The sequence below is a fragment of the Myzus persicae genome, unplaced genomic scaffold, assembly GCF_001856785.1.
Source record: "Myzus persicae strain clone G006 unplaced genomic scaffold, MPER_G0061.0, whole genome shotgun sequence".
In the NCBI taxonomy this organism is placed as follows: domain Eukaryota; kingdom Metazoa; phylum Arthropoda; class Insecta; order Hemiptera; family Aphididae; genus Myzus; species Myzus persicae.
The window spans coordinates 432,402-445,014 of record NW_019104178.1 but is presented as its reverse complement, the minus strand read 5'-3'; the positions used below and the strand labels follow the sequence as shown (position 1 = coordinate 445,014).

Sequence of the window (12,613 nt, the reverse complement as noted above, 5' to 3'; positions counted from 1 at the left end):
TGAACTTAATAACACATAATCCATTCTTGTATCTTTTTTAAATTAATTTTAAACTATGTGGTAGGTAATATTATTATAATATTGTTATAGATTTTGAGAGTAAGAATAATTTTTACTGAACTTACAATAATGGCATGTTTTTTTTTTTTGATTTTTGGGGCTGATGAAATCTCAGATCTTCAACTGCAGGTAGGCAGGTAGGTATAGAATATTGGTTCTCTAAAGGGTCATACGTAATTTTACTGGAATTTAATGAAAAAGTTTAGCGTAATGCTATATATATTTTCGATGAGCGTTTGAAGTTCAAATTTTAGTGTCATTAAGAAAGGTATAATAACAATTTATAGTCAAACTACTTCCGTTGTTTTGTTAATATTCAAAATGTATTGTTCTTAAAAACTTAAAATATTCCTTTTATTGCTTTAACTTTCTTTTTCCATATACAATTGACTAGTAATGGCTTGTAATAAATAATATAAATAAAACTTACATCAATATTTATATGAACATATTACATAATATTTATCGAGCGTTTAAACTTGCACACCCCCATTTTTCATTTACTAATGTTTGTATTTGAATTCTAACTATTTGAATTTTCAAACGTACGTCATTTATTATTGATATGTTACAGTAAAAAAGTTGGTTCTCATATGAAAAAAACCCCTTAAATGGTACAACAAATATCAGCGTTTGCTGAATTTGAGAAATACTTTTTCTGCGTGATAGTTCTTGGCGGCCAATTATATACTTCATTGAAGAAAACATTTTTCGTCATTTTTCTTTTAATATATCAATATATATTTTTTCTATGCTCCCAAAAGCCCCTTACCTAGTTGCGAGTATGGTTTAATCTAAAGCATGATTAATTGAAAAAATAAATGACTAATAGTGATATAAGTTATAAAATATTATAAATATTATAAAATACGTACCATATCATTAGAAATAGAGGATGATACACCGTCTTTGCTCAGCATAATTTGTCACATGTGAAGATCATTATTGAATTAAAATTTAACACATCCATTACAGTAACCTACTCAGTACTCAGTGGTGAAGTACCTACACTTGAAATCTACTACGCAGCAGAGCGACTTCACTGGCTTTTTTCATTATATTATCCAGACATTTTTCCATAAGTAATATTTATGGAAAGTGAATTTCAAACACGGCTGTTTATTCCTACAATTCCAGTTTGGGATAAATAAATTTATGGATACCTAACTTGTAAAACCATAAATGATATAACTTTATAGTTAATACCTAATAAAATGTATTTCTAATTTATGTTCAATGTTGTCCTGTAATTATATTGTAGATGTGGTTGTCAGATTAGTACCTTTAGGTAGTTGACAATATTATACAATGATAGGTCCAACCATGTCACTCCTAATAGGGACTAACGCGTAATTATTAATATTACTACTTAGTAATTATCTAAACTTGTTATAGTAACTCATAAAATATAATCATCGATAGTCGTTCACCGACAACTACTATTCGTTTCAATTGAAGTCCATTAAAAATCACTACATTTACTTAGGCAAAGAATAATATCCATTTAATTTTTCATGTATCCACAGTAATTTATTGAACATATATTATAATGTTTCATCTACACAGTTCCATATTATAAACGAATAAAATACAACTATACAAGTCTTATTTTAATTTTGTAATAATGATAATAATATTATTTAGCAATGTTTTTAATAATCATTCTGACTTGATATCAAACGGGTATATTGCAGCTTTTTGTCCCAGTTAGTTATTATTACTTATTAGTTATTACATATGAAACTCTGTTAGATAACGTTTCCTGTATTCTAATTTTCTGAAGATTCACAGTATAGGAGGTAGTAAAATACTCAATAATTTTGTAGTGAGCAAACAGAACTTTATCTTGGTGAACACAAATTCAATAAAAAAACATTATTTGAACAATAAAGGTCGTATGTAAAATTCATAAAGTAAGCAAAAATTGTTTTCCCACTTGGACCACTGATTTATCAAATTTGTTCAAAACGTTAAACGCAATATTATAATCTTGGTTTCCTTTATTTTTTCATTGTTTAAAATACATATTTTTGGGTAAGTAATTATAAGATATTAATTATTGCACCTATTTCATTTTACCAATTTAAAAATAACGCTATGCATTTGACATACTAAATCATTTTTAATTTTGCTACGAAATAGATGTAATATTTAAATGGTTTATTTTTTTATAGAATAGCTTAAAAAACCATATTATACTGCACTGAGATTTAATTTTAATTTTTAAATATTGAAAAATTATACATCCAATAATGTACCTAGTCATATGTTTATCAACAGATAAGATTTTAGTATAATTCAGTGTTCAACCTTAAAATGTGTATTTTTGTTATTTTATTTTAAAAAACAAATACAAATATTTGTTGTTTATGGTGTCTAGTCGAAAAATATATGTAGGTAGGTACTTAATATATTATAATGTAGATATACATTTTTTAACATTGTTTTTGTTAATACTTAAACATATTTTTACAATATTCGTTGATTTTGTATGAATAAAAAAACAAACAGATACTCAATCATTTTGTTCCTTGATTCTTAAACATCTGCCTTAAAGATAAAGTCCTTATTAATAATTTTTAAAAAAACATAAGAATCAGGGTATATATATTTTTTACTATATTTAGCTCCAAATTTAGTTAATAGATGACTTGAACTAAAGTTATTGTACTTGCTTATAACATAGTTTGTCAAACTTTATTAAAATGCGAATTTTGAACTCCATAGTAAATAAATACAAATATCTTAAATTAATAACAAAAGTATCAAACATTTTTTAGACAACTTTTTTGAATAAGTACTCGAACGTTACAAATAATCTTTGTCTTTGGTTCATGTGTACAAAAGAAAGTTATGTTATGTATTAATAGGTAACCAAAAATAGAGCTCAAGTATCACACTGATTAAAGCATTAAGTATAGTATGATAATGTATACAAATATATAGTTTTTAGTATTTTTTAAGTATAAATATAAAATTATTTTTTAAACATTGTAAGCATCTTTGCAATAATAATGGTACTTATATTATTGTTTTGAACAATAGAACGATTGCACCTACATTGGACGGCTTTATGTCGTTACACAGGTATATTTGGAGTATACATAATTATTATATTGTTACTTATAATAGTATTAAGAATTAAAAAAAACAACAATGATTTTGGCTCGAATAAGAATAAGCTTATGCCTTACAATTATTGGACATTTGAATAATATTAATATTATCGAGTTATATTGTACCACTATCATTAAAACTTAATAATACCTATGATTAATTGGGTTCAATATTTTATATAAATACAAAAGTTCATAAATATTATACGATTTCATAATAATTAATAAAATATTTTGTGAACACAATCTAACGTGCTTAATTAATGTGTACGCAAACAACATTAAACGCAAAAATATACAACGCAAGTAATAATATACTTATATATTAGGTATATTATTTATATTCGTATAAATTATTTTAAAATATCGTTGTACACTTTATCGTTGAAAATTAAGTACAATATTATCAATTTAATTGTACACATACAATAGTACCTATGTTAATGTTATGTATAAGTAATAGTTAATTATATAAATGATAATCGTGTACGATTTCAACGATTTTAACAATAATAGTGGACATAATACAACAACAAAAATTATAATAATTATTATAATAAAATCACCCCCAGTACGACACACTGTCGTCGAGGAGCGATAGCGCGTTAGGAACTCCGAATCATCCAAAGCCGATAATATTATGCATATTTTTTATTATGAAAAGGCGTTTTAAAACATTAAGTCCAACGTTTCAAAGTTTCCAAACATATAAAGAACAAACCAAATGAATCGTCAAACAGACCAACTACTCGCAAAAAAAACTTTTAAACCATATGGGAAAACATAGTATCGACAAATTACAACTAAGTTGGTTCAATTATTTATGAGAGAAAATTATTGTTGTAATTTAATATGTAGATACTGCCTATACCTACTAGGTGTCTAAGTTATACAAAATCCTGCTCCAATTTTACATAGTAGGTGCCTAATAATAATTCATATATTTGTATGGATTGGTAAAAGTTTTTTTTTTAATGTCATAATATTATACCAAAACGTGTATGATGATAATTAGGATTTATGCTGTGATTTTGATGCAATTTTATTTTATTTTTTTGTATTTTAATATGTAGCTCCACAAGCGGAAAATGTGTTTTAGGTCTTACTGATTATACTAAATCAAGTAAACTTTATTATTTATATTATATTTTGTATACTCAAAGAAATCATTGTGCAACACGTTTCCATTATGTAACTTTATAAATGGTAAGGAATAAACTTTTGACCTAATTTTTAAAGGCATTTTTACATTTTTTTTGAGATATTTTTAGCGTTTCATAAAGCATTAATAAGTCTGAGCCGTAATGATAATACAATGTATTGTTTCAAGAGGGACGATACGAATTGTTTGGTAGTTTCGATCGTGTCATACGAGTAGTAGAGGCGTAGGTACGGCTACGGTAGCCGCTCAAAGTCACTCATCGTCGCGGGTCATCACCGAGGTCTTCCGGGCTGGCCGCAGTCTGTTCAGAAGGCCCGAGACGGCCGGCCACCTTGGTCACCCGTACGTGGGGTCGACGGTGAGCGACATGCGTTGGCCACGGTCTACCCAGTTCTTCAGCCGGCCACGGAGCTCTTCCAAGGACTTGGACTTGGCCTTGTTGATGCGCTTGTATTTGACGTCCTTTGGTTTGGTCACCGACCGGTGGTTGCTCATCACCCGGTTGTACGTGGTCGCGGTCTCGTTTTCGGCGCCTCGGCCGTCCGTCTCCCGTCCGTCCTCAGCTGGCAGGCGACTGTCTGCCGAGCCGTCCGAAGCTGAAGCAACCGACGCCCGTCGCCGGTCCGTCCGCGAATGCGGTGGCTGTTCGGACGCGTCCTCTTGGCTGTTACCCGACTCGTCCTCCTCCATGATCACTGCACTGTCACTGTCGTCCACGTTGCCGTCGTCGGACGTCGGACCTCCACCTCCACCGCCATCATCGCCTACACAGCATCCAGACACCGGCGCGGTCACGCCGAAGTCGGCAAGCCTAGAATGCAGGCACCTGATGGCGTGCTGTTGCCGCTCGATGACAGCCTCGCGCTGATCAAGCAGTTCGCCGATGGCCCGCTGTTTACGGCTCAGCCGAGACTCGAACAGTAGCAGATCTGATGTCAACGACTCCAGCCGCAACCCGTACTCCGAACTCATCTGCATCAGTCGTTCTTCCTGCGAAAAATGACGGAAATATTAAATTTTGAGAAAAAAGTAAATTATAAGTTATAAATGGTTAATTGTTTAGCTATAATTATAAATAAAAACTAATAAAAAACTAAAATAAAAACTTATAAGTGGAATAAGGAACCAGTATTTAATTTGTCATTAATTTGAAATCTAACTCTTACACTAATGGCTGGAATTTAAGTGAACCCATAGGTTACAACAGTGGTGGTCCCGTTTTAGTCCTCCGTCGTCTGTATTATTTCAATATTTATGATCTTATTATAACTATAAATTATCTGTGTTAGTGCAAGTTAAAAAAACCAGCCACATCCCTTCCTCCTTTACAAAATCTTTTGACTACCTCTGACCTATATCTTGAAGTTTTAGACTTGCTTATTGACATATTATATTTTTAAAATCGACCAAAAGTTATCATTATCTCATATTATGTTTTTTTTAATAATATATGAGTACTTATATGATTACAAATTGCATTAATTATGTATATTGAAACATATAATGAAGAATATTTAAATATTATATGACGTATAAAAATTGTAATTTTTCCGATTGATTTCTTTGAACTTGCACATTACTACACCTACGCGTGCGTGTGCGCGTGTGTGTGTCTGGTTGCTGTTTGTCTTAAAAATAATGTTCTATTAATCCGTGCCGAATCTGGGTTATAGTAATTTGGATTTTAGAAGTTGCCGGGAATCAAAATGAAATAATGCGTTAAACGATCTACCAGTTTCGAGGCGCCGTATCGTGATCGTTAAACACATAAGTACGAGTGAAAAGTAAATACCAAATATTATTACAACTCGAGTTTCTGCTGTGCCATTAAAACCATGTAATAATAATAATAATTGTACACACGTCTTGTAATGTGTTTTAATGAATATTATATGTATATTGTATATAATATTATTATATCGATCATCATCGAAACTCCTCTGAACACATATTATTAGTTTTACGACCACATATATCGAATTATTATAACTCTCCGATTGCGACGAAATAATCACTATTTTCCTATACGAAACCCGTAACGTTTGGTATTTATCAATCGTAATATTAATAATACCTAAGTCATTCCGCCGCGACTCTTACGTGACTCGTTCAAGAAGGTTGTTTAGGTGCAGCATCAAGGAAATCGTTATCATTACGCGGCTTGTATGTTTTATCTGTGTAAGAATACCGTTTGTCGTTTTGAGAGAATCTTCTTTTTATTCTATAATATTGTTATGTTAGTGCTGTACGATTCCGACTCGTCCGCTCGTTATGTAAGAACATATTATTATTTCGCAAAAAAAAAATAATGTTAATAATAATAAATAATACCTTATTGTTCAAGACATGTTAGAAAACAGGAAACCCACGGACGCATTTTAAAAGTAAATCAAGTCGATTTGTGATATATCCAAGTTAGGTAATGCGTGTAATAAACGGGATTAAAAACGACCGCATAAGGTTAGGATGAAATAGAAAAAAACTTAAATTAACGAAATAAGAGAAAACCAATGTGTAAGTCGTCACCGCACAATGATGACGAGTCGGGGGAAAGGGGAAAATAATCGAAGAAAACGCCATAAATTGAAATAATATATTATGAAAAAAAGGCAATAGAACATAGACGTATATACCAGCAGTCTCATCGACACGATAATTAGTATTATTATTATTATTATTATTAACAACAACTAAAGATTTCCCGTTATATTCCTCAACCAATTTTGAAGATTTTTTTTACAATCGACCCGGAAAAGCGGGTAACGAATCCGAATTACGTTTCGAACACAGTCTATTTTTTTTATTGTTTTCTTCTTCGTTTTCTTCAGTTACTCAGTAGGTGTGTGCGGGTTTTTAACGGGACATCGTCGTTGGCCGCCGTTTCGGTCCGCATAATACTTGGTGTTTACGACCTACACTTACTACTTAGGTACATAATATAATGTATATTATATATGTATATAGTTTTAGAATACAAAATAGTAATTCAAGTTTGACGGATTCGTATAATATAAAAACGTGAGCGGCGAGTAATTACGGCTAATAATAATAATATAATAAATAATGATAAAATAATATGCATAAAGACCGTTGCAAGTTAAACTGTTAAACGATTATGTAATTTTTCAATTCCGATTGTATGTATGAGTGATTTTTTTTCTTATTAAATCATAGTTAATTCTGATCATTACAACTCACTAGTTGTAATACCGTAGATAATAATAAATATTTTTACCGTTATGCGGCTATGATAATATAATTATAATTAATTACAATATTAAACGATGAATAAAAAATAAAATAAATACTTTTTTTAAAACAGTGTTTTTATTGAGCGCGAGAGCATTAATAAAAAAGCAGCAATAGACCTGCATAGTTAAGCTGCATTCGTTGCGGAACTGAAATAATATTATGCTAATCAATCGCTTACAACAATAACAACATATTATTATCAATCAATAGTATTCATATTGTTACTGCTGGTAATAGTGGTAATAATACCAGAGTATAGGTACTGTGTACCTGGTACACCTTTGCGCGGCGCTTATTTTCAGAATTATTAACATAATAGACGCCAACGATTTTCGCGACGACCTCGGAAGTGGGCACGATTTTTACACGACTTGAGAGTTGTTGGTATTATAATAATAATAATGTGGCGCCCGCCTTGAACTTGTCGCGGTGGAGGTTAAACGCTCGCGCCCGTCGCGGCGATGGCGCATTTCACTCGACGGACCTAACCTAACAGCTGCACAGTGGTCCGTAAAGTGATTGCTACGACTGCGGTGGGCTAAAAAAAAATCGGTAACATTTCCAGTCTTAAATAAACATAACATTGTGTTCAATAATAATAGTTAATAATGGAATAGGGTCGTGGAGAAACTCCGGAATACAGCGATGGATATTGCGATTGCAGGTCGAACGTGACGGCGGTGATTATATAGATTGTATCAAAATATTTTTTATTTTTATTGAATATGCAATATTCGATCCGAATCTAAATTAACTTCCAACTATTGAGTTGGAAATAATCGTAATAATAATTACAACAACGGGCTATTTATCTCAATATTTAATCAAATTAGTGCAGTGACGTAAAATCAAAGAATAATACTCAATGTATTAAAATGACAGTAAATCATTGCACATCATTTCATAAATAATTGTGTATTAACAATAATTGTTTTAATAACACAGAAAAATTAATATAGCCTATGAGCTTTATTTGGAAGTAAACCAAAAGGTAGAACGTCAGGTACAAATTTGCACAAAAGTATATGTTACAAAAAAATATTAAGACTAAGAATGGGTTAAAAGAGTTGATATATACCGATATATGAGTGAAATTAAACTCAGCGTAGATATTGGGGAAGAAGATGACGAATGCTTAAATAATAAAGAACTTATTGAGTGGCGATTGTACTTTATAATGTAAGATTAGTGTGGCTGTTTAATGAAGAAAGTTCCTATTGGAAAAGAAAAATGTATTTTTGATCCATGTTATAATATTAAATATACAAAAGTTAAAACTAAATAGAAATAAAAATAAGAAGAAATCTTTAATTTCCTGTTAAAATAATTTAATGAAATAAAATAATTAACAATGCATTTATGTCATACCTATGTATTTAGTAAATTAGGTATGTAAAACAGTTAATTTGTATAAATACCTATATATGATTGTTGGTAATCGGCGTAATATTATTTTTAAAATAAGCCTATTACATTGATACAAGAAATCTGGCTGGTAAAAAAATGTGCAAAAATACTTAACTTGAAAACGACGTATGGGGAGTGGGAACTATACAGCGTATTGTATATCATTATAAATACGTTATTTGCATTCGGAAATATTTTAGCACTTTTAGCAAGCATTCGGGTAAAATATTTTTACTTATATATCGATGTTCTCATGTAGTTATACTTTAGAGACCACTGTGCAGTGGTGGCGGTGTATATTGTGCGCGGGAGACGTGAGCATTTTTATCCGGTGACTGTTATTATAAACATTATACTTACGTTCGACGCGGTCGACCTTATACACAAAACGCCGCGAGATATTATGTCGAACGAGAAATCAACTCGCGAAGTAAAAACGATAATTTCTAATGTCCATAACCCGTGTTTTCGATTCGCCGTTCAAGTTGCACTCACCTGCACCTCACAAGTGACTGTGCAGGTGTCATAAAGTTGAACACAGCTGATGCCGTTTCGTTTTACAATCGAAAGTGTTGGTATGCTCAGTGTCAAGGGTGGAGTCATGGTGACGCTAAGCTCAAAGTTCCACACGAGGCACAATATCAATGATTATAAATGTTATAATTTCAAATTTAACCACACTGCAGCTGCATTAATTGTAATCGCGGAGAATGAATAAACTATAACATTATATTTTAGAGGGGTTTTTACTATGAGTTATTTCCTTGGTCCCTAGAACCTCAATCCTCTATGCTATAATATATTAGTCGTGGTATATAGATACGGAAAAACAGGAGTCGTAAAAGTTTACTTTTTCCGATCTCTAGATTTAACCGTATCGTCGCAAAGCTATTATTTAACCTACATTATTCAACCGGCCACAGGACACGTAACAACTTATGTGTATCGATTGTAACCAGTTTGTTGGATATTTGTATAGTAATTATTATATTAACATGTATAAATATTAAATATACCTAAACCTAGTGTTATTGAAATATTAAGTGTTATTTCTAATTTTTAGTGTTTAAAAAAAAAAACAATAAACATTGTAATCTCATATGTAAAACCTAATCGATAAGCCCAAGGGTAGATATCGAGTAGGTACGTGAAGACAAAACACGAAAACAAGAATCCAAAATATTATAATAAATGCTGTCGACTTCCACTATATGTGAGAAACAACTACCTGCAGCTGTTTCCTATAAAATATTATAGTGTCTGATCTTCATAAACTATGATATTGTACTCATCCGTACCTGCATTTTGGCTTTTTTCCTCCACAACAGCGTCTGATGCGTCTGGAACCGGCATCTGTCCCTCAGCTGTTTTATCACGGCCCGAGCCTGTTCGATGGTCAGCACGTCTTCGTCGTCATGGACGTCGTTGTTTACGCCTTCGCTCTGCTGCTTCTCCTGCTCCCGCCGCCGCCGCGGAGACCCGTCGTCAGGGACCGCGGGCGGCGGAAATTCTTCCAGTACCTCTGCGGCACCCATTCTGGAACGAAACCACAAAAAAATGATAAGACATAAACGTTTCAAGACCTGTACGGTCGATCGCGAGCACATCATAATATCAGTTGTAGTATTACTATAAACGGCTGTTCGAGCGTACGACAGTCGCCGCCGAGCTGTGCGCATGCCGTCATCGCACAATATACTCGTCTAGAAATGGCACGATATAGTGTACACATTATTATTATTATTATTATTATTATTATTATTATTATTATTACTATTACTATTATTATCACCGTATTGCGTTTAAGCGGACGACTCGGTTACAGCCGACAACACTCGCTAATCGATAAGCCGCAATGCAGTGTCGTACGACCTACGACCACGTTTCGTCGAATTAGCGCGCGCGCTCTCCGACAAACCTCTTTTTACGGTTTTCTCGTATGTAAGTGACGTAACGCGGTTAAACGAGTGCTCGCGTATCGTTATTACACTGTACAATTTTTACTTATTATTATTATTATAGCTACTATCATCGCACAGAACTGTATCGTAATAATATTATCAAAATATTTATTATGTTATACCATCGGGATATGCACGACTCCACGAATCGTCACACTCAAATTTTTGATCGATTTTGACATCTTTTTTAAGAAATATGTGTTATTCCTGTCCATGGTTCTTATACTAACTTATTTTTAAATATATTGTGGTCGCTTAAAATATGTGTACAATTTTTTACTTTTATATTTTTCTAGATATTCTATAAAGTCGATTTAATTTTCTAAATGATCGTATTACAGCACTATAATGAGATTAACTTTTGATTTTACGTGACCCTTAATTCACTAATAGACGGTAATGAGAAAAACATAGGGGCGACACTCCTCGGCAGTGGCAATGACCCTTTAAAACACCTCCCATACAGTAGGATTTGTGGTCTCAAACATAATAATATGTGTAATCTCGCGTATAGCCACAAGAATAATAGTTGTGTGCTTTGATTTTAAAACAACGGATCATAGGAAAATTAACATTTTATATAATTTTTGTTGCATACAGTCGTGTGATTATTAGAAAGATAAAATAATGAAAACTTCTGAATTTCATAGTGAACTTATCGTGAAAATTTATTTTGGGTGCGTAATTATTATTACTAGAAATATGTACATCACATAATTGACACAAATTCACGCATCCTATTTGCGTTAGTCTTCAGAGTTCAGACCCTCGAATATCAAAAACCATATACCTTAGTTCCATAGAAAATATAATTTTACGTCGCATTGTTCATTAAAAAAAAAGCATATTATCTAATAGAGTAAAATGTTATGGATACAAATTTGAAAAAAAAAATGGTTTTCTTAAACCTTATATTTTTCGTCTCAGAACCAAACAAATTTATTGATTATAATATTATATAAATGGCGGTTACCATAAACACTCGTATAAATAAGCAATTGTGAAATTTGAGTGGCATTTAATCTGTGGTTGTGGTGTGTACCTAATACATGTTGAGAACATTAGTTACGATATTACTAATACTGCAGTCACGCGTTCCCTGAAACTTAACGTTTGCTTGCCTTATCGAATAAATTGGGTAGCAATTGTTCCAGTTCTGAATTGAATTCCTCGACTAGGCCTTCAAAACGGCCGTTGGACAGTAAAATTTGGTTTTTGTGCATTTTATTTTTTCCGAGCGAGACCGTAATATTATTTTTATGGTACATTTTTTGTTCGCTTTCGACGTTTCTCCACAGTATGTTTTTTTTTTTTTACGTCGGTTTTGGATCTAAATAAAACGCCGACGATTATTATAATCGAATTCCATCGGTGGCGCGGCAATTCGTCGTAATAGTGCATTGCGCTTATTATTATTATTCTTTTTTTTCCACGGCATTGGAACTAACCGAAACAATCTATACTAATGGTGCGCACAAAACGAAAAGAAAAAACCATCCCGCCTTCATGGTATAATGTGTACAAAACAGGAATTCTTTTTCGACCGTCCAAATTACTGGGACTTTTTTTTTTATACATACACATGTACATAGTATTAATAGTATTATTTTTCGTATTGAACGAACGATCGTCTATATATATATATATATATATAT

At 32.1% G+C, this 12,613-nt stretch overlaps 1 protein-coding gene across 1 annotated transcript in view; it reads right to left on the bottom strand.

Moving 5' to 3' along the window:
• Nucleotides 1-2,611: 2,611 nt before the first annotated feature.
• Nucleotides 2,612-12,613, bottom strand: part of LOC111039649 — a 33,737-nt gene continuing 23,735 nt past the window's right edge. Inside the window, exons 2-3 of the mRNA XM_022323243.1 lie at nucleotides 10,296-10,533; nucleotides 2,612-5,328 (exon numbers count right to left, since the gene is read on the bottom strand). Coding sequence (XP_022178935.1) covers nucleotides 4,675-5,328; nucleotides 10,296-10,532 — 891 coding nt within the window. The 5' untranslated portion in view covers nucleotide 10,533 and the 3' untranslated portion in view covers nucleotides 2,612-4,674. The remainder of the gene's footprint in view (nucleotides 5,329-10,295; nucleotides 10,534-12,613) is intronic.